At 41.7% G+C, this 23,754-nt stretch overlaps 2 protein-coding genes across 2 annotated transcripts in view; one reads left to right on the top strand and one right to left on the bottom strand.

The window, feature by feature from the left end:
• Positions 1 to 501: 501 nt before the first annotated feature.
• LOC133016504 (aspartate aminotransferase, cytoplasmic-like) lies at positions 502 to 11,612 on the top strand. The gene is made up of 9 exons (XM_061083513.1): positions 502 to 722; positions 3,738 to 3,919; positions 4,868 to 4,991; positions 5,073 to 5,185; positions 6,660 to 6,764; positions 7,285 to 7,435; positions 8,010 to 8,175; positions 9,128 to 9,270; positions 10,388 to 11,612. Exons 1-9 carry the CDS (start codon positions 614 to 616, stop codon positions 10,525 to 10,527), a joined length of 1,233 nt encoding a protein of 410 aa, XP_060939496.1. The 5' UTR covers positions 502 to 613; the 3' UTR covers positions 10,528 to 11,612.
• Positions 11,613 to 16,505: 4,893 nt separating this feature from the next.
• The window catches only part of LOC133016472 (metal transporter CNNM1-like), a 12,922-nt gene continuing 5,673 nt past the window's right edge, over positions 16,506 to 23,754 (bottom strand). The window contains exons 2-10 of the mRNA XM_061083510.1: positions 23,470 to 23,613; positions 23,097 to 23,237; positions 22,812 to 22,981; positions 21,766 to 21,856; positions 21,029 to 21,180; positions 20,010 to 20,289; positions 19,080 to 19,184; positions 18,681 to 18,788; positions 16,506 to 16,585 (exon numbers count right to left, since the gene is read on the bottom strand). Of these exons, the coding sequence (XP_060939493.1) occupies positions 16,506 to 16,585; positions 18,681 to 18,788; positions 19,080 to 19,184; positions 20,010 to 20,289; positions 21,029 to 21,180; positions 21,766 to 21,856; positions 22,812 to 22,981; positions 23,097 to 23,237; positions 23,470 to 23,613 (1,271 nt within the window). The remainder of the gene's footprint in view (positions 16,586 to 18,680; positions 18,789 to 19,079; positions 19,185 to 20,009; positions 20,290 to 21,028; positions 21,181 to 21,765; positions 21,857 to 22,811; positions 22,982 to 23,096; positions 23,238 to 23,469; positions 23,614 to 23,754) is intronic.

Below are 23,754 nucleotides of genomic sequence, written 5' to 3'. Positions count from 1 at the left end.
TATTTAATAATATCAAACTTTCTACTTCTACCCTGCTACATAACACAAAAAATGTTATACTTTTACCCCGCAAATCTTGGTCTGTTATTATGTTAATAGAGTCTAATATATTTTATATCAATCTGTAATATGTAGAGCTAACTGCAATAACGTGAAAATCTGAATTTATGTCAAATTAAATAAATGATTTAATTATAAGAAACTTTCTACTTCTCCTCCACGACACACCAAAGATAAATATTATTAAAAGACTTATATTCATATTTATTTATGTTATATTAATCTTTAATATTTCGGTCTTAAATAATAGGATATTATATAAATTTAAAAACAGCAAATATTACATGGATTAAATATATTTATTAAAGTTACGTAAAATAAATAAAAGTTGCAATAAAAAGAGAATGTGTTATTTTGGCTACTGTGCTGTGATTGGTTGTGTCTGTGCCGCGTGACCTTTACGTGCCCTCCTATTGGTGGATCGTCCTCCCGGAGCTGAAGGTGACGCTGGCCCGACTCTTTACCTCCATCCAGCCGCCGTTCAGACGCATCCTCCCCGGTCTGCTCGTCCTCCAGCACCGCGCCGCGACCTCCTGCTTCTCCCGGAGAAACCATGTCCTTGTTCAGCGAAGTCCCGCAGGCTCCTCCCGTGGCCGTGTTCAAACTGTCCGCGGACTTCCGGGAGGACAGCCACCCGCAGAAGGTCAACCTGGGAGTCGGGGGTAAGAGACACAAGCTCCCGGCTAGCGCTAGTGCTAATGCTAATGCTATTGCTAATGCGAATGCTAATGCCAACCTGGGAGTCGGGGGTAAGAGACACAAGCTCCTGGCTAGCGCTAGTGCTAATGCTAATGCTAATGCTAGGTTCGCTCGCCCCCGGGGGTGAGTTAGCATCGTGGCCGCTGCTGCTGCCGCTTCCTCCGGCTCCGGGCCTCGCTCGGCCCCCGGAGCTGTGACTCTGCGGTCCAGACAAGCGGAGCTCCGGAGGTTTGACCTTCAAGCTAACTAGCTCTGAAGCTAACGAGCCCCACGTAGCCTCCCCTTCGTGTTGACAGCCACTCAACTCTGAATCCTCGTCTCTGGAGCGGGAGGAAACTGTGTGGACGTGAAGAACAAAATGCTTTTATCTGGAATTTACTTTTAATTGATACTTAATCTAGTTGTTCGTCATGATTTAGCTTAAATGAACACACATGACAGGAGGTGTTGGGGTTTGTCCCACTTTCCTCCGCGCGTCCTTGAACGCACCATCCTCCTCCCAGGCCCTCAGTGTAAATCCTGTCAATTAAAATCATCCAGTGACTTCTGGGATCTTCTGTCCTGCTGTCATCGTGTTTTTATACAATAATCATAATTCAGTAATAAACTTGCATTAATGCACAAACACACAGTTACAGTGGAGGAGCCTCAGCATGTCTTACTGTGGAGCAACGCTTTCAACTTTAACTTTATACTATGCAAGCCCAGCCAAAATACTAAATACACACATACTCAAAGTTCACAAGTAAATGTGAGAGAGAAAATTAAAAAGGTATTTCAGTTATAATTGTTGTTATTATTATTTCCCCGGAACCTTTAAAATTGAACAACATAACCTGTCGTTATCCTAGGAGAGTCGGTCATTATCTGGTTTGACAGATTGCCTGGTTTCCTTCGAACCCATAACTACAGCTCAGGGCCGTACACAACTTCATAACAACACAATTATAGTCATAATAAAAGTGTGTCTGGATTGGAGGAACTTGTGTCTTTCAGCTTAGAGTCGGCTGCTGTGGTTTAGTTACAAAAATATGTTCTTCCTTCTTATTTCAACTTCTGAAACTCTGATGAAATCATAGTAATCATTCACATTGCTTCTATGAATCCCAAAGAAATACAATTAAAGAACAAATGATTTGAATTGAAATGAAATAACCAAACATGCAGTTAACTTCTGCTACAGTGTTGTATCATCATCATCCGCTCCATATACACTTACTTCACATCATATGTGATATCTGTTCATATAAACCATATTGATATTATATATAATTTTTTACAATAATATTGTCTTTTGCACACTCTGTCTTCATATTCTTACACTCATAGTATATCATATTATCTATTGTATAGTCAAATACTTATATTTATACCTCTACTATATATCATATATTATATCATACTCTCTGTATATTCTGTGTATAAATAAGTTTATATACACATATTTATACATGTGTTATAATTATATTATTATATTACTATTTCTATTATTATTATATATACTGTTGCTGCCATTATTACTATATACTGCTATTATATTGGTATATTACTATCATATATAAATATATATTATGTTATATTATATACTATATATACTGTACTATTGTTATATACGGTCTAACAATAACATTACCATCATATCATCAGTACTATTACCATCATCTTGCCACTGCACCTTATCTACCTATTTATTTTTTATTTTATTCTATTGTATTGTATTTTATTGTATTCAAATATACCGGCTGCTATGACGACTTAATTTCCCTTCTGGGATGAATAAAGTAATCTATCTATCTATCTATCTATCTATCTATCTATCTATCTATCTATCTATCTATCTATCTATCTATCTATCTATCTATCTATCTATCTATCTATCTATCTATCTATCTATCTATCTATCTATCTATCAACCTATCAACTGCTTCAGTGACCAGATGCCATAAGGTGATAATTTAAAATTTACATCATTTAACATGGACTGAATCCAGAGCGGCTCTTTCTCAACGCCTCAACGCTCCAGAGCGCCGCGCCCATGGCCACGCCCACCTGACGCGGTGTGTTCACGTCATGGAGACAGTCTGATGCTCTCTCTCTCTCTCTCTCAGTGGCAGCAGAAGCCCATTGATTCAGCTGCGTGAACAGAGATAAAACACGTGGCACAGAAACCTCAGGGTCGTCCTCGTGGTCACTGGTCACCTGATCTCCTTCAAGAGGATCCGCTCGTCCAAAACTGAGAAACATGTGACCTCACCGATATGTCTGCCCTTTCATTCACGGTCTACAGCTGTGGTGCCGGCCGGATATTTGATCCAGCTCTGCACCGGCTTCAATACGTTCTTAAGGAGTCAAATATGTGCAACACACACACACACTCGCACACACTCGCACACTCACACACTTGTTTTAGTCTGGTTATTCAGGGTGACCTTCAGTGAGTCACAGACTGCAGCCCGGCCCATGTGGAGCTGATGTTGATACCGATAACAGGGGTGTAAAAAAAATTGTTTCCAAACATTTTCAGACAAAAAAAGTAATTGAATCTTCATATTTAACAGCTTAACCTCAGATTTTATTAGAAATAACTGTAAAGAAAAGGAAAAACACAACTTCAGCCAACTTTGTAGAACTTAACTTTACATTTTGATGTGAAACACAAACATCTGCTGCGCATTATCTGTAAAATATACGTTTTCATATCGGCAAACATACACGAATTACAATACGTCTGTTTAAAGGCTCATGACATGTGATTAAATACTGTTTATCTCTGTCACTGGTGTTATTGTCTCAGACTGCAGGGTCATCATTTGTTCTTTTTGATTCGACTCTTGTTTAAAAATAAAGTTTAAAAAACAGTTGGACCCTGAGAGATGGTTCTGTGTCCACGAGAGAAGATACTGAAACAATAGCAACACACAGATTTATAACTATTCTATTGAGTTAAAGTCAACGCTACTTGCTTTGTGTCCCGGCAGCTTACCGCACCGACGACTGCGAGCCCTGGGTGCTGCCGGTGGTGAAGAAGGTGGAGCGGCTGATCGTGGAGGACGCCAGCCTGAACCACGAGTACCTGCCCATCCTCGGCCTGCCCGAGTTCCGCTCCGCCTCCTCCAAGGTCGCGCTGGGAGAAGACAGCGCCGCCATCAAGGACAACAGGGTGAGAGAAGCCTGCTGAACGTGTGCACACGCAGCTACAGGGTCATGAGATTCTATCAGGTTAAAGTTTGTGCTGACTGTGATGTCATTTCCTGGAGAATCTTCAAGTGCTTCAGCTTAGCTGTCCCGTACACAAATAATTAATAATTGTGACGGAAATCTGGAGATACAAGAGGCTGGAAGCAACAAAGTTATCTATGTGTATTTAATAAGGGGCTTTCTGCAGACCGAGAGTCCTAAGGATCTCAGAGTGAAGATGAAGAAGAGTCCCATGCCTGGTTCTGTAGGGTAGATTCAGACAGGAACCGAAGGACAAGAACAAATCATTTACATACATTTCTATTGGGTTCCTTGGACAGTCAATAAGTAATGGTTTTTAAAAACCTCAAACAAATCTAGAAAAATCTTTGTAAGAAACAACAAAAACGGTCGATTTTCAGTGCTTAAGAATTGAAAACAAAATTAAAATGCAGTTTGTAGTTGTACTGCATCTCAGAACCATATGTACATCAATATATAACGTTCATGACTTAAATGAACAGACATTTAGCTGACATGTTGAGAGAAAGTTAAAGAAACGGTGATCAATAACAATCAACATAAACTGGGGCTACAACTGAAGAGGGAAGATGACAAAGTAATGCAGAATATGTCACAAATGATAATCATACAATATCACACAAACAGTTGAGGCCTACTTAAGTTTAATCTTATATTATTTTAGACATATGTTTCTTATTTTAGATATTTTTCACGATATTCAAGAGTAATCTGGAAATGTGTTGAAATATCAGAGCGAATTCCGCGGACCCCTGCAATACTGTCGCGGACCACCAGGGGGCCGCGGACCCCTGGTTGAAACCCCTGACATAAACGATGCTCTCCTGTGGGACGTCCATTTTCAGAGAGTTAATCCATCTTTTCTCCTTCGTGCTGTTGTGTGTCTCAGGTCGGGGGGGTCCAGGCCCTGGGTGGAACCGGTGCGTTGAGGATCGGGGCCGAGTTCCTGCGCCGCTGGTACAACGGCACCAACAACACGGCCACGCCCGTCTACGTGTCAGCGCCCACCTGGGGTCAGTAGGTCGGCTCTAAGGAAGCTCGCTGTGGTCATTTCAAGGTGTCGAACATCTGCTTTGTGTTCTTCTTCCTCCCAGAGAACCACAACGCTGTGTTTGCTGATGCTGGGTTCAAAGACATCCGGCCTTACCACTACTGGGACGCTGCTAACAGAGGCCTGGACATCACCGGGCTCCTGGACGACCTGGAGGTGAGGACGGACCCGTGGGAAGAATATGTCATGACTAGGGTTGCAAAATTCCGGGAATATTCAAAGTTGGAAACTTTCCATGGGAATTAACGGGAATATACGGGAATTAATGGGAATATACAGGAATTAACGGGAATAAACTGGAAATGTTGTTGGTACTTTATACTAACTGTATTTACCTTGTCATATACAGACATAAATATAAACATTTTGTTTTGTCATAGGCTGATTTGAGCCCTGAGGAAACTTTGGGCACTTGACTATATGCTTCTGCATCGTTGTGTCATTCTTAACATAGGTCTTTGCACAGTATTTGCAAATGTACACAGCCTTTCCTTCTACATTGGATGGGGTGAAATGTCTCCACACATGAGAGAGTGCACGTGGCATTGTTCTGTAGAATAAGATGAGAAAAAAGTTTGTAAAAAAACACTAATGCAATGCCAGAGATATAAATAGTTAGCCAAACAATTGGAATCGTCTGTAAACATATTTTACAATTGATGGATAAATGAATGGAAATATGCTAGATGAACAGATGAACAATCCTCAATCAGCATGCTAATATATTTTCCCAGTAATATCATTGAAACTTACCTGACTAGTCCTGCACTCTACAGCAGGCCTCAATAGCCCTGCTGTAGAGTGAAGCATGCTGGGAGTTATCTGTGCATGTGATGGAAGAATGCACAGTGGAGGGTTGAAACTCAACGTTCCATACATCTTTAAAAGTAGAGTTTTGAATGATGTTTTTATTGCTCAGCGTCTAATTTGCCTATTTTTTTTGTTTTTTTTTCAAAATTCCCGAGCTTAACTTCCCATGGAAAGTTCCCAGAAAGTTTCCCGGAAATTTACCGGAAACTTGCCGCCCCTTTGCAACCCTAGTCATGACACTAGAAATACAAAATAAAATCCAAATTTTCAAGTTAGACACCAACATGAAACTTTGCTCGCTGGTATCTTCTGAGTTTCTTATTGATGTTTAATACAGTTTAACTTGGATATTTTAAGGATCAGGTTTTCTCAATTTACAGAATCGACCGTGTGACTGAAATTATTTTCCTGTTCTCACTTGGTGACTTTTGTTGATTCTAATCCAGTTTTTCCCTTCACGTCACATAATCACACACATGAATAACGTCAGATGTTCCTCATTAACAGCTTGAAACATCTGCTTGAATCCTGCATTTTATTTTTTTTTACTGAAGTTCAACTATCGAATCAACTGATCTGACTCATGAAAGTAGATCTGAACATTTGCATATAAAGAAACAGTTTTTCGTCTTCAGGTCCAATAAACCAGATCATCATCTGACTGCTGTTTACTCGAGGATAAGAGAAGAATCAGAATAGAATCCAGATGAGATATAAAACAGAGGAAAGAACGAAAAACACGTTTACAGGAATAGTTTCTGTGAACATGATTTCACATTTGTCTCCGTTCTTAATCTCCAACTCTTGGGTGTGTCAACAGAAAGCTCCAGAACACTCCATCTTCATCCTGCACGCCTGCGCTCACAACCCGACCGGCACCGACCCCACCCAGGACCAGTGGAAGCAGATCGCTGAGATCATGAAGGTGTGTTCTCAGATCAGGTGTCGGAGATATCTGCTCCTTCAAAGCTTTCTTTGTAAAACCCTGAATCATCCACAGGATCTGTATGTGAGAAGGTCTGAGTCAGTTGGTTCGGAACAGAACGGTAACCCTCTCTCTTCTTCACGGCTTTATCTTTGGTTCTCTAGAGGAGGAATGTGTTTGTGTTCTTTAAACCTTTAAAATACACATGATCAAATTCACAAGATCCAACGTGAATCTGCATAAACTCAAGTGTACAACCTCCAGGAAACTAAAATCCTCTCAGCTCTCAGGCTGCAGTCGAGCTGCAGTGAGCATATGTTTATGTTTCTCAGATTTTGTAAAAGCTTTCACTCTAAACCCGGTGCTCACACTCTTGTAAAACCCTGAATCATCCAGAGGATCTATACGTGAGAAGGTCTGAGTCAGTTTGCTCTGAGATTCTCCGAGTGTGAGCAAACAGCAGGAGAAAGTCCAGAACGTTAACCCTCTCTTCTTCACGTCTTTATCTCTGGTTCTCTAGAGGAGGAATCTGTTTGTGTTCTTCGACTCGGCCTACCAGGGCTTCGCCTCCGGCAGTCTGGATAAAGACGCCTGGGCGATCCGCTTCTTTGTGTCCGAGGGCTTCGAGCTCTTTGTAGCTCAGTCCTTCTCCAAGAACTTCGGCCTGTACAGTGAGTACATGACTCACACCCGGGTGCATGTTTGGTTACAGGGTTCGTACGGTCATGGAAAACCTGGAAAAGTCATGGAATTCTAAAATGTGTCTTTCCAGGCCTGGAAAAGTCATGGAAAAAAAAGAATCTCCCAAAAGTTTTGGAATAGTCATGGAAATTTGTTATATTTTCATGTCGTTCATTTACGCTTTAAATGTTTTATATAATTCATATGCTTTTAAAGAAATGCGCTAAAAATATATAAGCAGGAATACTTGGGTTTGTGTCATTTAAGGTTTACTGTCTGCCTTGGAATTCTCATTGTTAGTTTGAATACTACATTTTGTCACTTTTTCACGCATACACCGAGATTTCACAAAATGTTCGGTCATGGAAATTTGGTTTAAATTGAAAAGTCATGGAAATCCATTGGTCATAATGTGTATGAACCCTGTGGACACGCACTCACATTCCCCTGAGTTCTAGGAAATCAGGATTTACTCGCCATAGAAAAGTTTATTTCCTCTCATGACAGTTCACTCAATAGAAACATCAGTCACGTGATTCCTCTTCCTCCTTCTGCCCTGGTCAGACGAGCGGGTGGGGAACCTGACGGTGGTTTCCCAGGACAACGAGAATCTGACCCGTGTCCTGTCTCAGATGGAGAAGCTCGTCAGGACCACCTGGTCCAACCCCCCCTCTCAGGGAGCACGCATCGTCAGCCGGACCCTCAACTCCCCCGAGCTGTTCGCTGAATGGTGCGTCCAACATCGGCCCGGTGGCTCTGTCTGAACTCACCTCTGGATCCAAATGTTCAAGTTAGAAACCAAGATGAAGCTTTGCTCGCTGATATCTTCTAGGGGTGGGAATTGGCAAAAATGTGACGATTCAATAGTATTGCGAATATTTGGGCCACGATTCAGTAGTATTGCGATTCTGCGATATATTGCGATACTGCAAGTATTGCGATTCGATTCTGCGATATATTGCGATTCATGTCCCCCATATTATTCAAAGGCATTACAAAAAATGAGGAAAATAAGACTGCTCAACTCACTTCAAATGTCACATTTAATTGTTAATCTTCTACACATTAACTGAAGTGCAAAAACTTTGTCCTTGGACATTCAGGACACAGGACCTTTGTAATTATTTTCTGAATAGGAGACCTCTCACATGAATACTGAGCTCAATCATATAAATAAGAGTAACCTAATATATTGCAATACTTTGTGCTACAGTATCGATATAATCGCGGGCGCAAAATATCACGATACTGAACAGAATCGATTTTTCCCCCCACCACTAGTATCTTCTGAGTTTCTAATTGATGTTTAATACACAACAGCTTAACTTGGATATTTTAAGGATCAGGTTTCACAATTTAGAGAATCGACCGTGTGACTGAAATTATTTTCCTGTTCTCACTTGGTGACTTTTCCTGATTCTAATCCTGTTTTTCACTTCACGTCACATAAGCTCACGCAAGTTAAAACATTTCAGTGAAGTTTTTGTGTTGACATATAAAATAATGAAGAGTAGCACTGTAACCTGTAGGAAGTTTTCAGTGTGGGTTCAGGAATCGGGTCATTCACCCTTTTCCTCATGTCATGAAAACTCAGATTTTCAATACTGATGATGGTTTTTGGGGTCTGGTGCAATGTGGACATTAAAGAGTAAAAGATGTTGATACTGATATGAATCCTGTAGGAAAGGAAACGTGAAGACCATGGCCGACCGGGTTCTGTTGATGAGGGATGAGCTGAAGTCCAAGCTGCAGGCCCTGGGGACCCCGGGGACCTGGGACCACATCACCCAGCAGATCGGCATGTTCAGCTTCACCGGCCTCAACCGTGAGTATACACACACACACACACACACACACACACACACACACACACACACACACACACACACACACACACACACACACACACACACACACACACACACACACACTCACACACAATCTGATTGTAGATCTGCTTCTGTACTTTGTGGTACTATCGAAAGTGAAAGATATTATATATCATTTTATACAATAATACTGTCTTTTGCACACTCTGTCTACATATTCTTACACTCATAGTATATTATATTACCTATTGTATAGTCAAATACTTATATTTATACCTCTACTATATATCATATATTATATCATACTCTCTGTATATTCTTTGTATACATAAGTCTATATACACATATTTATACATGTGTACATGTTTTAATTATTATTATTATATTACTATTACTATTTTATATACTGTTGCTGCCATTATTACTATATACTGCTATTATATTGGTATAATTACTATACTATATATACTGTACTATTTTTATATACTGTCTAACAATAACATTACCATCATATCATCAGTACTATTACCATCATCTTGCCACTGCACCTTATCTACCTATTTATCTTGTGTTTCTGTTTTTTATTCTTTCTACCTCAATATATTTTATTTTATTCTATTGTATTGAATTTTATTGTATTCAAATATACCGGCTGCTATGACGACTTAATTTCCCTTCGGGGATGAATAAAGTTATCTATCCATCTATCCATCTATCCATCTATCCATCTATCCAACTATCCATCTATCCATCTATCCATCTATCCATCTATCTATCTATCTATCTATCTATCTATCTATCTATCTATCTATCTATCTATCTATCTATCTATCTATCTATCTATCTATCTATCTATCTATCTATCTATCTATCTATCTATCTATCTATCTATCTATCTATCTATCTATCTATCTATCTATCTATCTATCTATCTATCTATCTATCTATCTATCTATCTATCTATCTATCTATCTATCTATCTTAACATAAAAACCAGTATGGAAAAAGTTTCCTCATATCCAATTTAACTTGTCACTGCGCCTGTAGTTCTTCTTCTTCTTCTTCTTCTTCTACGCTCCTTGTGACGTCCCCGTGTTGTCATGTGACTTTCAGCCAAACAGGTGGAGTACATGATCAAGGAGAGGCACGTGTACCTGATGGCGAGCGGCCGCATCAACATGTGCGGCCTCACCACCAAGAACATCGACTACGTCGCCGAGTCCATCCACGAGTCCGTCACCAAGGTCCAGTAAAGGGCGACTTCCTGTCCGCCCACTTCCTGCCTCCTGCACGCCACAGGAAGTCTCACCGTGTCTGTGCCCCCTGTACCCCGCCCCCCCCTGCTTAACCTCTCCTCTGATTGGACAAACTGCAGCAGGGTTATATGCAGTTGAACCAATGGGAGGAGGATGTGTTTGTGTTCTCACGGTAAAGTACTAATCTTTGGGAGGTGCAATGACTTTAGGAAAACACTTGAACAGTCGGGTTCTGTTCAGCAGAACCATAGAATATTATATGAATTAAAACGTCTTTGATCCATTTCCTGCCTCACATTTCCTCATAATGTGTCACAAACAATCACTTGAGCTGTTGTTATGAGTTAACATTTACATTATTGTGTGTATATGTAATCAACAGCTGCTTTCAGACATGCACTGAAGTCCGAGTCAGTTTTTCCAGAAGGCCTGTAAGTGACGATGCAAACGTCCGAGTCCGTTTTCCTGCCGGACGTCGAGCATCATGTCTGGAACACTCAAGTTGTTTAAGTCTTTGTGGAAACGTCCGGACCCATGTTTCAGTTTCTTCCATGTCTGAGAGCAGCTTCAGTCCTTCCTATTTCCTGCACAAGTTCTGAACAAAGAAAGAAATCACGTTACATGTGGAAGTGATGAAGTAACTGCTACTAAAGTCTGTGCCTCTTTAGAGAAGAAGCAACACGCCGTCTGCACCGTGGTTCTGTGCAATTTTAAATTTTAATAAGTTGTTGACGAGACGACAAATCAAAACTCAGTCAATTCTGCAGATCTTTTGTTTCGAAGTCAGAATATTTCAACGGTTATTGTCTCCGTCATGTGACTTGTTCGGGTCACTTGCATGTCATGCATTTGCCTGAGGACGGGAGATACTGTTTTTTTTTTGCCTTGTCCCAGCTGTGATTTATTGCCATCACTGAGTGCCCCCCCCCCTGTGGTGTGTTGTGTTCCCCACCCTGCACTGATGTGTGTTACAGAGTCAGTCGTTGTGTTGAGCCTCTCTCCCGTTCTGTGGTGTTTGTTGAAGGCACACAGCAGTATGTGTTCATACTGGAATAAATTATAAACCACCAGAACCAGTCAAACCATCTCAATGTGTTTTATTTATCCACAAACCTTCTCTGGGTTTTTACAGGTTCTACACTATCTACATTGAAGAAGTTAAAAGTCCTAAATAAGACATTAGCGTTCAGATTTGAAAGCTGATCCATCTCATACATGAGGGTTTGGTCTCACTAGTGGAACTGAGGGAAAGACAAAGACTCACTTTCCATTCCAGACGTCTACTTTGTTCTTTACTTAGTGATAAAGTGTTTTTCTTGTGACAGGAATACAGAAGTACAATACAATATACAAAAGGTCACTCTCCGATCAGATCATTATTATTTTGTGGCTATAGTGAAGAAAAATCTTGTTTTTCAAAGTAAAGATACTTCAAACCTGTCAGATAAATGACGTAAAATAAAAATGCTAATTTACTTCTTCAGTATTGCACTAGTAGATTTACTCAGTAGCTTCAGAATGCCATTCACCTTTTAGGCTATTTTAATAGGATTTATTGACTGAAGTACAAACCCTCACCAGACTTCACTTTAAATGTAAAATGCAAACAGGAGACGTAAGAGAAATACTGCAAAATAACAAACTGATCTCCGGTTCTTCAGGAGAACGTCCTGCTCCAGAAGGAGAATCTGGTGGAACATCATCCTGCAGCAGAACGTGTTCTGTTCCAGTTTTGACCTCGAAAGGAAGGAAGCTGATTGGCTGTGTGCATTGCTCCAATGCAGCAAAGTGACTCAGCAGGTTTTGATATATTCCTCCTGGGGGGGGGGGGGGGGGGGGGGGGGGGGGGGCACTTCCCCTCCCACCTCCGCGCCTGTTACATTAACCAATGAGCAGCGTTAGAGAGCACCCCTCCCCCTGGTTCACCCCCCCTTGATTAGGGTTCTTGAAAGTATTTAAACACTTGAATTCAAACTGATCCTTAGGGAACAAAAACCAGCTCAGACCCGTGAAACCTGCTTCAGGCAAATTATCATCATTCTGTTTGTTTATTAAATTAAAGCAACAATAACCAAACACGGATCAAAGCCTGAAACTTCGACCTCTGCATTGTCTTCCTCTCTCGTCCCTCCCTCCCTCCTCCTCCTCCTCCTCCTCTTCTTCCTCCTGCTGCTGCAATGGCACAAATCTGATCCTGCAAACACAGCCGGATGGAGCCACGCCCACCCCCCCCCCCCCCCCAGCCCCATGCAGAGAGCACTTAGAGCCACCGAGCCGCAGACACACAGGAGAATCCACATGAGTTACATATACACATGTTCATCCAGCACAGAGAGCGACATGGTTTTATATTTCCTCACAAAATTATTAGTGAGTAAAAACCTTTAAAATACACTTGATCAAATTCACAAGATCCAACGTGAATCTGCATAAATTCAAGTGTAAAACCTCCAGGAAACTAGAATCCTCTCAGCTCTCAGGCAGTGAGCGTATGTTTGTGTTTCTCAGATTCTGTAAAAGCTTTCACTCTAAACCCGGTGCTCACACTCAGATCCCCTCTGGTCAGACGTGCTCTGCTTGTGCTCAACCTGCTCTCACTCGTTTCCTGCTCTCCAGCTTCAGCTCTTCTCCTCACGTTCACGATGTTTCTGTGCTCGTGTTAAATGTATTTTTCTTGGAATTCTTTGTGAAACAAGTCAGAATTCCCCAACTAATAAAACGCCTGGTGCATCTGAGTGCAAGTGCACGGTTCTGAGAGAAAGCGTCTGAAGCTAAAAGAACACAGGACAAGAACAAATCCAAGAAGTCACACAACACAACTGTTTCAATGTTAGAGCTCCATTACTTTTAATTTACAAGTAGTAATGATATAAATAATATGACGAGCAGCAGGATATAAACATGTTTTCTCTCTTCTTTAAAAAATATACATCCAGTGCAACTTATTTCCTCTTAATATTGTACAATATTCTACAAATTATTACAGCGTAAAGTTTGAATTAGATAACAAACAAAGTGTGTGGAGCTCAGTGCAGGATCCATGTGTCAGGTGAGTTTCAATATTCATGTTCAATTTGTGGGTTTTGTTTTTGTTCAGAATCTGAAGCGACATTCTCATCACGAGTTTTCAGTATTGAGTTATTAAGATTGGTCAAATTTTAATACAGCAACTCCTGCAGAGGTTTTGTTGCTCTCGTGTGTTGCTACAGGCTCAGTGTGCACTCAAATTCCGCGCCACCAGGGGGCAGCACAGAAAACACCTATTCGGGTTTTGGACACATCAGGCTTCAGTGTCCGATCTTTAAAGCGTCACGATGTAACTGTCACTGAACAGCAGCGCCCCCTGCAGCCCAACATGGGGATTCATTCTGTTGGGCGGGAACAGATTTTAACTCTGAAAAATCAAAGGACATTTTGGACCCATTTATTTAAGTCTGTATTTAAATGGCCGCCGTGTGAATATGTCGAATAAACCCAATAAGGTCTTACTCCTTTAAGACATCTGGGCCTGAACAGAACCTTCAGCCAGAAACTGTGTTTGCTCCAATAAAGAAAAGGACAACAATCAAGTATTATTGAATGGATCTAATAAAAAAAGAGTTTCAGCTCTGGTGATGATTAATTAAAAACAGTTTGATGAGATGAAAACCAGAAAACCAGAAAGCTCCAGTCGGATATTTTCTTTAGGTTGGAAAGGAAACAAATACATTTTTTACAAAGGATAAAATCTACATGAAATAATCTCAAAAAATAATACAAGAGGTCAGAATAAAGACAGGAGGAGGAGGAGTCAGCAGGAGACGTCTCTGGAAAAATAAAGTTTGTGTGTGTTAGAGCAAAATAAACAAAAGTAGAAAGAAAGATAAAACTTAAAAAACAAATAAACAAATCCAATCAGACCCGATAACAAGGGGGACAATCAGTCACTAGTTGACATCTGGACAGTCACAGACTCAGAAGCTGCGTCACAATCCAGGGGCGTGTCCCTCAGAGGACATGGTCCCGCCCTTATCGCTGTCGCCTAGCAACAGAGCTGCACTACGGGCAAGTCGGAATGCCCCCTGGTGTTTTAACGTGTGTATGAATAGCTGATCTGTTGAGATGAATCATCAGAATCTCTCTTATAAAAAGGGGTCGTCACTAAAGGGCAGTGGACCCTGATTGGTTGGCTCCTGAGGGATCCGCCCACTTTGTTTCTGGGGGTTAAAATTATCGTTTTGTCGGATTTAAAGGAGCATTGATTCTAAAGGTGATTCTGCAGACGGATTTCACCAGTTCGTCCATAGATGTATAAAGACTAGATGACTCGTCTGCGTTGCCGGCCAACGGAGACAAACGTCCGCACATGGCGGCCATCTTGCCAGAGGTTGCTCGCTCACCCATAACATTGTGTTGGTAAATAACCATAACTTGCTCAATTTTCAACCGATTTTTAAACGGTTTGGTTTATTATAAACGTCAGAGATGTAGATATGACACTGTGTACTTATGAATAATTATGTTATTTTCTAAAAAAATCAATAATTTATGCAGTGTCATATCTACATCTCTGACGTTTAGAACGAACCAGACCGTTTAAAAATCGGTGAAAATTGAGCAAGTTATGGTTATTTAAAAAGTAAGTACCACTACAACACAATGTTATGGGTGAACGAGATCACTCTAGCAAGATGGAGACATCTAGTCTTTATATATATATCTATGAGTTCGTCTACACAAGACGTTTTCTACAGGCTTGAAGTCATAAACACAATCTTCACGTTGACCAATTTCTTTATAACGTGTAATTTCAAGGTTGATCTACAGGAGGAGCAAATCTACAGAAGCGTTCGCAGTGGGACGGTCTTCATGTCTTCATGAGCAGCCTCTGAGTCTGGATTTACTTTAAATCCTTTCTTTCTCAATAAATAAGAAGTAGGGAAATTAACGACTGTTTATACAATTGTAATTTGAATCTAATCAGAAAATAAAACGCAGCAACACAGAAGCAGGTATTTCACATTTCACTTGTTGAGGTTTCTCCGGGTTTCCCCTGATGTTTGGAGCAGAACGTACAAAACCACAACATCTCTGGTGTGGTCCATCTTGTTTCCTGTTGGTTTCCTGGAGCTCCACTGGAGAGGCGGAGCATGTGAGGAGGGGGCGGAGCACGTAGCAAAACTCAACTTGTGGAAGGGGGTACTCTCTGTAATTCAGGAGGTCACCGGTAAATTATTTTTGCTGACTTCTTCCTTCTGTCTCCTCAGTCATACCCTAGACAATCTCTCTGATGCGGACACCAATTCTCTGTTGATTATTCTTTTATTTCTGGCCTTAAAATATGTATTTTGCTGAGGTGGTCGACTCCCCAGGTCCCTACAGTCGACATGTGGATATCACAGATTTCTGCTCTTTTTCATATTGAGAAGTTGACTCATGACCTCAAACACAAATCAGTCAAGTTTTGGAGGATCCGGTGCATTCCTTCTTACAGAAACCATAACTCATAATCTTTTACTATCTCCTGTCATCCTGCTGATTGTGTATGTATGTATGTTTGTGTATACATGGATGTATATGTGTATGTATATGTGTATGTATATATATATATGTGTAAGGATATATATTGCAGTGGTCATTGTTAGTTTGGGGTGGGACTTTTTTGTTTTGTTTGTTTTGTTGTCTGTTTTGTTTTTCTAATGTTTGTCGTCACAAAACGGTAAAAAAAAACAATAAAAAGAGTATTAAAACAAAAAAACTAAAAAAAATTCAACTTGTTTCTAGAAATCGTTTTACATTCGCAGTCAGTCGAGCATCTGCAGCCTGCAGGCGGAGAGGCAACAGTTCAAGGCATATTGCAGAAGCTGCACCTGTCTATTAGAGTCCAGGTGAGGGGGGGGGGGGCGGGGGTTCTCAGATAAAACTCTGATAGTCTTCATCGTCTTTACAAACAACTTAAAGAACCATCAGAAGAAGATGGAGAGTTCACGTCTCCGCTAGGTTCTCACCAGCGGCTGCTCCGAAGTGTCCTCCGGAGTTTTGTCTCCTTCACGAGATTTTTTCCTCTTCCTGTGACCTGAGGACGAGACGAGATTTTTAAGTTATGAAAAATTGAAAGTGTTGTTCGAGGATCAGGCAGCAAAGTAAAGAATTTACCCTCAAATACAAATAGGACTGTTTGTATCGAGCATCGATCAAACAGCAAGTGACAGACGCTGTGTTCGAGAAGCAACACGAGAATACAGAGTGTGTGTGTGTCTGTGTGTGTGTGTGTCTGTGTGTGTGTGTGTGTGTGTCTGTGTGTGTGTGTGTGTCTGTGTGTTTGTGTGTGTGTGTGTGTGTGTGTGTGACAGAGAAAGACTGAGTTTGCATATGAATCAAAGTCAATGAGAAATAGAGAGAGAGTATAGAAGATGCTTTTGAATAAGTGGTATGTGTGTGTGTGTTTTTGAGAGTGTGTGAGAGAAAGAGAGAGAGTCTGTGTATGTGTGTGTATGTGTGTGTGTGTTTTTGAAAGTGTGTAAGAGAGAGAGTGTGTGTGTGTTTGAGAGTTTGTGGGAGAAAGAGAGAGAGAGAGACTGTGTGTATATGTGTGTATGTGTGTGTGTTTTTGAGAGTGTGTAAGAGAGAGAGTGTTTGTGTGTGTGTGTTTGAGAGTGTGTGAGAGAAAAAGAGAGAGAGTGTGTGTATACGTGTGTATGTGTGTGTTTTTTGAGAGTGTGTAAGAGAGAGTGTGTGTGTGTGTGTGTTTGAGAGTTTGTGAGAGAACGAGAGAGAGAGAGAGAGAGAGTGTGTGTGTGTGTGACAGAGAAAACTGAGTTTGCATATGAATCAAAGTCAATGAGAAATAGAGAGAGAGTATAGAAGATGCTTTTGAATAAGTGGTATGTGTGTGTGTGAGAGAAAGAGAGAGAGAGAGAGAGTGTGTGCGTGTATGTGTGTGTGTGTGTCTGTGTGTGTGTTTGAGAGTGTGTAAGAGAGCGAGTGTGAGAGAAAGAGAGAGGGATAGAGAGTGTGTATGTGTGTGCGTGTTTTTGAGAGTGTGTAAGAGAGAGAGTGTGTGGGTGACAGAGAAAGACTGAGTTTGCATATGAATCAAAGTCAGTGAGAAATAGAGAGAGTATAGAAGATGCTTTTGAATAAGTGGTATGTGTGTGTGTGTGTGTGTGTGTGGGTGTGTGTGTTTGAGAGTGTGTAAGAGAGAGAGTGTGTGTGTGTGTGTGTTTGAGAGTTTGTGAGAGAAAGAGAGAGAGAGAGAGTGTTTGTGTATGTGTGTGTGTTTTTGAGAGTGTGTAAGAGAGAGAGTGTGTGTGTGTGTTTGAGAGTTTGTGAAAGAAAGAGAGAGAGAGAGAGAGAGAGTGTGTGTGTGTGTTTGAGAGTTTGTGAGAGAAAGAGAGAGAGAGTGTGTGTGTGTGTGTGTTTGAGAGTTTGTGAGAGAAAGAGAGAGAGAGAGAGTGTGTGTGTGTGTGTGTGTGTGTGTTTGAGAGTTTGTGAGAGAACGAGAGAGAGAGAGAGAGAGAGTGTGTGTGTGTGTGACAGAGAAAACTGAGTTTGCATATGAATCAAAGTCAATGAGAAATAGAGAGAGAGTATAGAAGATGCTTTTGAATAAGTGGTATGTGTGTGTGTGAGAGAAAGAGAGAGAGAGAGAGAGTGTGTGCGTGTATGTGTGTGTGTGTGTCTGTGTGTGTGTTTGAGAGTGTGTAAGAGAGCGAGTGTGAGAGAAAGAGAGAGGGATAGAGAGTGTGTATGTGTGTGCGTGTGTTTGAGAGTGTGTAAGAGAGAGAGAGTGTGTGTGACAGAGAAAGACTGAGTTTGCATATGAATCAAAGCCAATGAGAAAGAGAGAGAGTATAGAAGATGCTGTTGAATAAGTGGCGTGATTGTGTGTGTGTGTATGTGTGTTTTTGTGTGTTTGTGCGCACGTCTTTCTACAGTTCAATACCATCATTGTGAGGAGATTTTGGCTCATACTCACAATTTCAAAGGCTTGACTGAGGGTTAAGACTTGATTTAAGGGTTCGGGTGAGTGGTTAGGGAATGCATTATGAGAGAAGTGTGTTTGTGTGTGTGTGTGTGTGTGTGTGTGTGTGTGTGTGTGTGTGTGTGTGTGTGTGTGTGTGTGTGTGTGTGTGTGTGTGTGTGTGCATGCATGTGAGTGTGAGACTGACTGAGTTTGAGCAGGAGTTTCTTGCCCAGTGTTTCCTCTGAGCCGCTCAGCGACATGCTGCTGCTGATGAAAGGAGATGTGTCCGTTTCTATGGGAACGCAGGCCATGTCTGAGAGAGAGAGAGAGAGAGAGAGAGAGAGGGAGAGAGAGAGAGAGAGAGAGACTTCCATCAGTGTGAAAAGAACGAGCTAAAATGACAGAAACCATCTTTTAAAAACATGTATCTAAGGTCCACGTCTGATCTGCTAACATGGAGGAGTTCGGTTTATGACCTATACTACAGCCAGCCACCAGGGGGCTCTCCTGTCGTCCATCTTCATTAACAGTCATAAAATGTTCGTTCAAAACCATGAAGCAGAGTGAACAGTTAATGAGTTGTGAGTATTGTTGTGTACAGCACCTGTGTGTGTGTCGCTCTCCGCCCGGTCCTCTCTGATGTACGGGATCTCGTCCATCCTGAGGAACACCGAGTCACTCGGACTCTTCTGGCCGTCAGATTTACTCCCTGCAGCAAACACACACACGTGAGGCTTTGCGTATCCATGACACACAAACTCAGATCTGAAAAAAAAACTACTCAAATTAAACGCTGAGCAATAAAAACATCATTCAAAACTCTATTTTAAAGATGTATGGAACGTTGAGTTTCAACCCTCCACTGTGCATTCTTCCATCACATGCACAGATAACTCCCAGCATGCTTCACTCTACAGCAGGGCTATTGAGGCCTGCTGTAGAGTGCAGGACTAGTCAGGTAAGTTTCCATGATATTACTGGGGAAATATATTAGCATGCTGATTGAGGATTGTTCATCTGTTCATCTAGCCTATTGCCATTCATTTATCCATCAATTGTAAAATATGTTTACAGAAGATTCCAATTGGTTGGCTAACTATTTATATCTCTGGCATTGCATTAGTGTTTTTTTACAAACTTTTTTCTCATCTTATTCTACAGAACAATGCCACGTGCACTCTCTCATGTGTGGAGACATTTCACCTCATCCAATGTAGAAGGAAAGGCTGTGTACATTTGCAAATACTGTGCAAAGACCTATGTTAAGAATGACACAACGATGCAGAAGCATATAGTCAAGTGCCCAAAGTTTCCTCAGGGCTCAAATCAGCCTATAACACAACAAAATGTTCATATTTATGTCTGTATATGACAAGGTAAATACAGTTAGTATAAATTACCCACAACATTTCCAGTTTATTCCCGTTAATTCCCGTTAATTCTCATGGAAAGTTTCCAACTTTGAATATTCCAGGAATTTTGCAACCCTAGTCACAACACGAGGACACTGCCCCCTGTGGCGACGGCTACTCACGGACGATGCGGTTCTTCTCGTTCTGCAGCGACGTGCTCTGCAGGACGCCGGCGTGCGTCCCGTGGGCTCTGGCCGAGCTGGGCCGGCAGTGCTCCCGGGGCGGAGGCATGAGGGTCACGGTCGGGGGGGTCAGAGTGGCGCCGTGCTCCGTCATCGTTGGCGGCGGCGGCTCTGGCGTCGGCGTGTTTCCTTCTGTGGGCCGAGCGTCGGCGTCCGGGGTCTGAGGAGAGCTGTCCATGCGGGTGGCGGTCAGGGCGTTCTGATAGTGGCTCCGAGTGATCTGACACAAAGTCATCGTACGAATCAACAACTGGTAAAAAACTGGTTCCTTCAATTTACCAACAGAGAAATAATAAAATAATAAAACAAGACAATGGATGAGTGAGGCCTCGAAGAACATCTGCAAATACTGGATCCAGAGAAGAAGAACAGGTTCCAATTAGGGCTGGGCAAGTTCACTCGTTTCAATCGAGTTAACTCAAGTGATGAGTTAACTCGATTAATTATTTTATCTCGCATTAACTCAGGTTTGATTATTTATTGTTTTATTGTGAAAGTCAGGCTTTTATTTTGTGAAAGTCTGTTGCTGACTGCTGCAGAACAGGAAAAAAGAAAATAATTGGCGGATAAACAATCGAGTTAACTCATCACTTGAGTTAACTCGATTAAAACGAGTTAACTTGCCCAGCCCTAGTTCCAATACTTGGTTCTGACTGTGGAATTAAACAAGGTAAATATTATTACCTAGTTTTTTCTTAATAAACACTATGATTATTTATATTCAGTAACCAAAATCACAGAAAATGTCTCTGGAGAAATTTATTTAACGTATATTTTGACATCAGCCATTTCCGGACATATTTGTCGACTCCACAAATACTGAGTGATATCGTTTTAAAGTTCGGAAATCTGAAACCCGTTGTTCCCAAAGGTCACGTGACCCCCGGCTGAGGTCACGTGACCCCCGAGCTGAGGTCACTTGACCCCCGGCTGAGGTCATGTGACCCCCGAGCTGTTACCTTGAGGATCTGCAGGTGTGTGAGCTGTCGCACCGAGTAGTCCGGCAGGTAGACGTTCCCCCCCCCGTTCAGCTGGCCCATGCTGCCCCCCCCACCGTACAGCATGGACTCGGAGCGGTCCAGCCCACTGCTGCGAGAGGGGGACCGGTGCACTGCAGAGGAAGCACAGACTTTAAATACACACACCCCCCCCACAACACTGTCAATGGAATCACCACGTGGAGGCGGAGCTGTGGCAACATCATGTCTACACATATGCTGTATATCCCGCCTATAGTGTTTTCATATTTATATATATTTATATTTTTATCCTGCTCATAGTGTATTCATCGTTCTTATATCATACGATTCCTGTTAATACTGTAATATTCCATATATATTTCTTACTGTACAGATCTTATTTATTTACTTTTTTTTTTTTTCAAAATGTGTTTATTGGATTTTCTTTTTTTTCCTTTCAAGGAAGAGCAAGTTACAAATACAGTAAACATAAGAAACAAGCAACCAGACAAAAGAATACACATAAAAATGAAATAAAATAAAATGAAAATTTATTTATTTACATTTTCACTTTAATATGCACAATACTCTGCACTTTTACTGCCTGTTTTTGCACTTCTGGTTCGATGCTAAACTGCATTTCTTTGTATAAGTACTGTGCAATGATAATAAAGTTGAATCTAATCTAATCTGCAGGCGGCGTGTAGAGCTGCACATGTGGATCTGAACATCTGTACCTGCTGGCATGATGGCCGGAACCCCGAAGTACGAGAAGGCTCCGTTCTCAAACCTCAGCGCCTCCTTCCCGAACTCCACCTCCACTCGACCCTGAGGAGGAACCAGAGGATCAGATCTGACCTGTCGGTGTTCTGCAGCTTGTTCTGGAGGTCGTGACTAGGGTTGCAAAGGGGCGTAAGTTTTTCGGTAAATTTCCGGAAACTTTCCGGAAACTTTCCACGGGAATATTAAGCTTGGGGATTTTGGGAATTTTGAAAAAAAAAAAAAACTATGCAAATTTAACGCTGAGCAATAAAAACATCATTCAAAACTCTATTTTAAAGATGTATGGAACGTTGAGTTTCAAGCCTCCACTGTGCATTCTTCCATCACATGCACAGATAACTCCCAGCATGCTTCACTCTACAGCAGGGCTACTGAGGCCTGCTGTAGAGTGCAGGACTAGTCAGGTAAGTTTCCATGATATTACTGGGAAAATATATTAGCATGCTGATTGAGGATTGTTCATCTGTTCATCTAGACTATTTCCATTCATTTATCCATCAATTGTAAAATATGTTTACAGACGATTCCAATTGTTTGTCTAACTATTTATATCTCTGGCATTGCATTAGTGTTTTTATACAAACTTTTTTCTCATCTTATTCTACAGAACAATGCCACGTGCACTCTCTCATGTGTGGAGACATTTCACCCCATCCAATGTAGAAGGAAAGGCTGTGAACATTTGCAAATACTGTGCAAAGACCTATGTTAAGAATGACACAACGATGCAGAAGCATATAGTCAAGTGCCCAAAGTTTCCTCAGGGCTCAAATCAGCCTATGACACAACAAAATGTTTATATTAATGTCTGTATATGACAAGGTTAATATAGTTAGTATAAATTACCTACAACATTTCCAGTTTATTCCCTTTAATTCCCGTTAATTCCCGTTAATTCCCGTTAATTCCCGTTAATTCCCATAGAAAGTTTCCAACTTTGAATATTTCTGGAATTTTGCAACCCTAGTCGTGACCTTCTTCTCCTCAGCGCTGCTCGTACCTGCAGCACCAGGAGGAAGTAGTCCACCGGCTTGTTGCGCTGGAACAGGAAGTGCTGCTGCGCTCGCTTGTTCTTCTCGTCGAACTTCACCTCCTGCACCACGCTGGGATGTTTGATCAGCCTCAGCAGGATCTTCTCGGAGATGTGAGACGGCTTGAAGGGCTCCACCTCTGATGGAGGGAGGAATAGAGAGAGAGAGAGAGAGAGAGAGAGAGAGAGAGAGATTCTGTGATTCATGTTCACGTCTCTCAGCCGATGATGATGTGATCTGAAGCCGGTCTTCACCTGTGGAGAGGAAACGATGCGTCGCCAGGAGCAGCTGAGGAGAAATCTTCACCTTCATCTCGTTCTCCGACAGTTTGAAGATGGAGAAGTCCTGCTGCTTCCGCTCGTGGTGAGAGACACGGCGCTTGGTACGATTGTCAGCTGACACACACAGACACACACAGACACACACAGACACACACAGACACACACAAAGACACACACAGACAGTGAGAACATCCCAAACAGATCTTTGGTGTGGTCCATCTGTTTCCTGTTCGTTTCCCTGAGCTCCACTGGAGAAGCGGTCACATGTGAGGAGGTGTGTGTGTGTGTGTGTGTGTGTGTGTGTGTGTGTGTGTGTGTGTGTGTGTGTGTGTGTGTGTGTTCTCACTGTAGAGGTCGGTCTCGTCCAGGATCTCCGACTTGATGATTTCCTCGATGACGTCCTCCAGCGTGACGATGCCCATCACCTCGTAGAAGGGATCTCCTTCTCCCTCGTTGTTCACTCGCTGCACCACGGCCAGGTGGGACTTTCCTGGTTGAGTCAAAGGTCAAAGGTCAATAATCTGAATCCGTTTAAAGCCAAAATATGAACATTTCCTTTTATCTTTACACAGCGAAACAGAAGTAAAACACCAATTACCCAAAAACCCTAAAACCCCTTTTGAGCATTTGG

The sequence above is a fragment of the Limanda limanda genome, chromosome 2 (genome assembly GCF_963576545.1).
Source record: "Limanda limanda chromosome 2, fLimLim1.1, whole genome shotgun sequence".
In the NCBI taxonomy this organism is placed as follows: Eukaryota; Metazoa; Chordata; class Actinopteri; order Pleuronectiformes; family Pleuronectidae; genus Limanda; species Limanda limanda.
This window is presented reverse-complemented; position numbering and strand designations above follow the sequence as displayed.

Coding starts and splice junctions, on each gene's coding strand:
- LOC133016504 (XM_061083513.1), top strand. CDS start 614: ATGTCCTTGTTCAGCGAAGTCCCGCAGGCTCCTCCCGTGGCCGTGTTC. Junction 4,992..5,072: donor CGTGTCAGCGCCCACCTGGG/GTCAGTAGGTCG, acceptor TCTTCCTCCCAG/AGAACCACAACGCTGTGTTT. Junction 8,176..9,127: donor CCCGAGCTGTTCGCTGAATG/GTGCGTCCAACA, acceptor TGAATCCTGTAG/GAAAGGAAACGTGAAGACCA.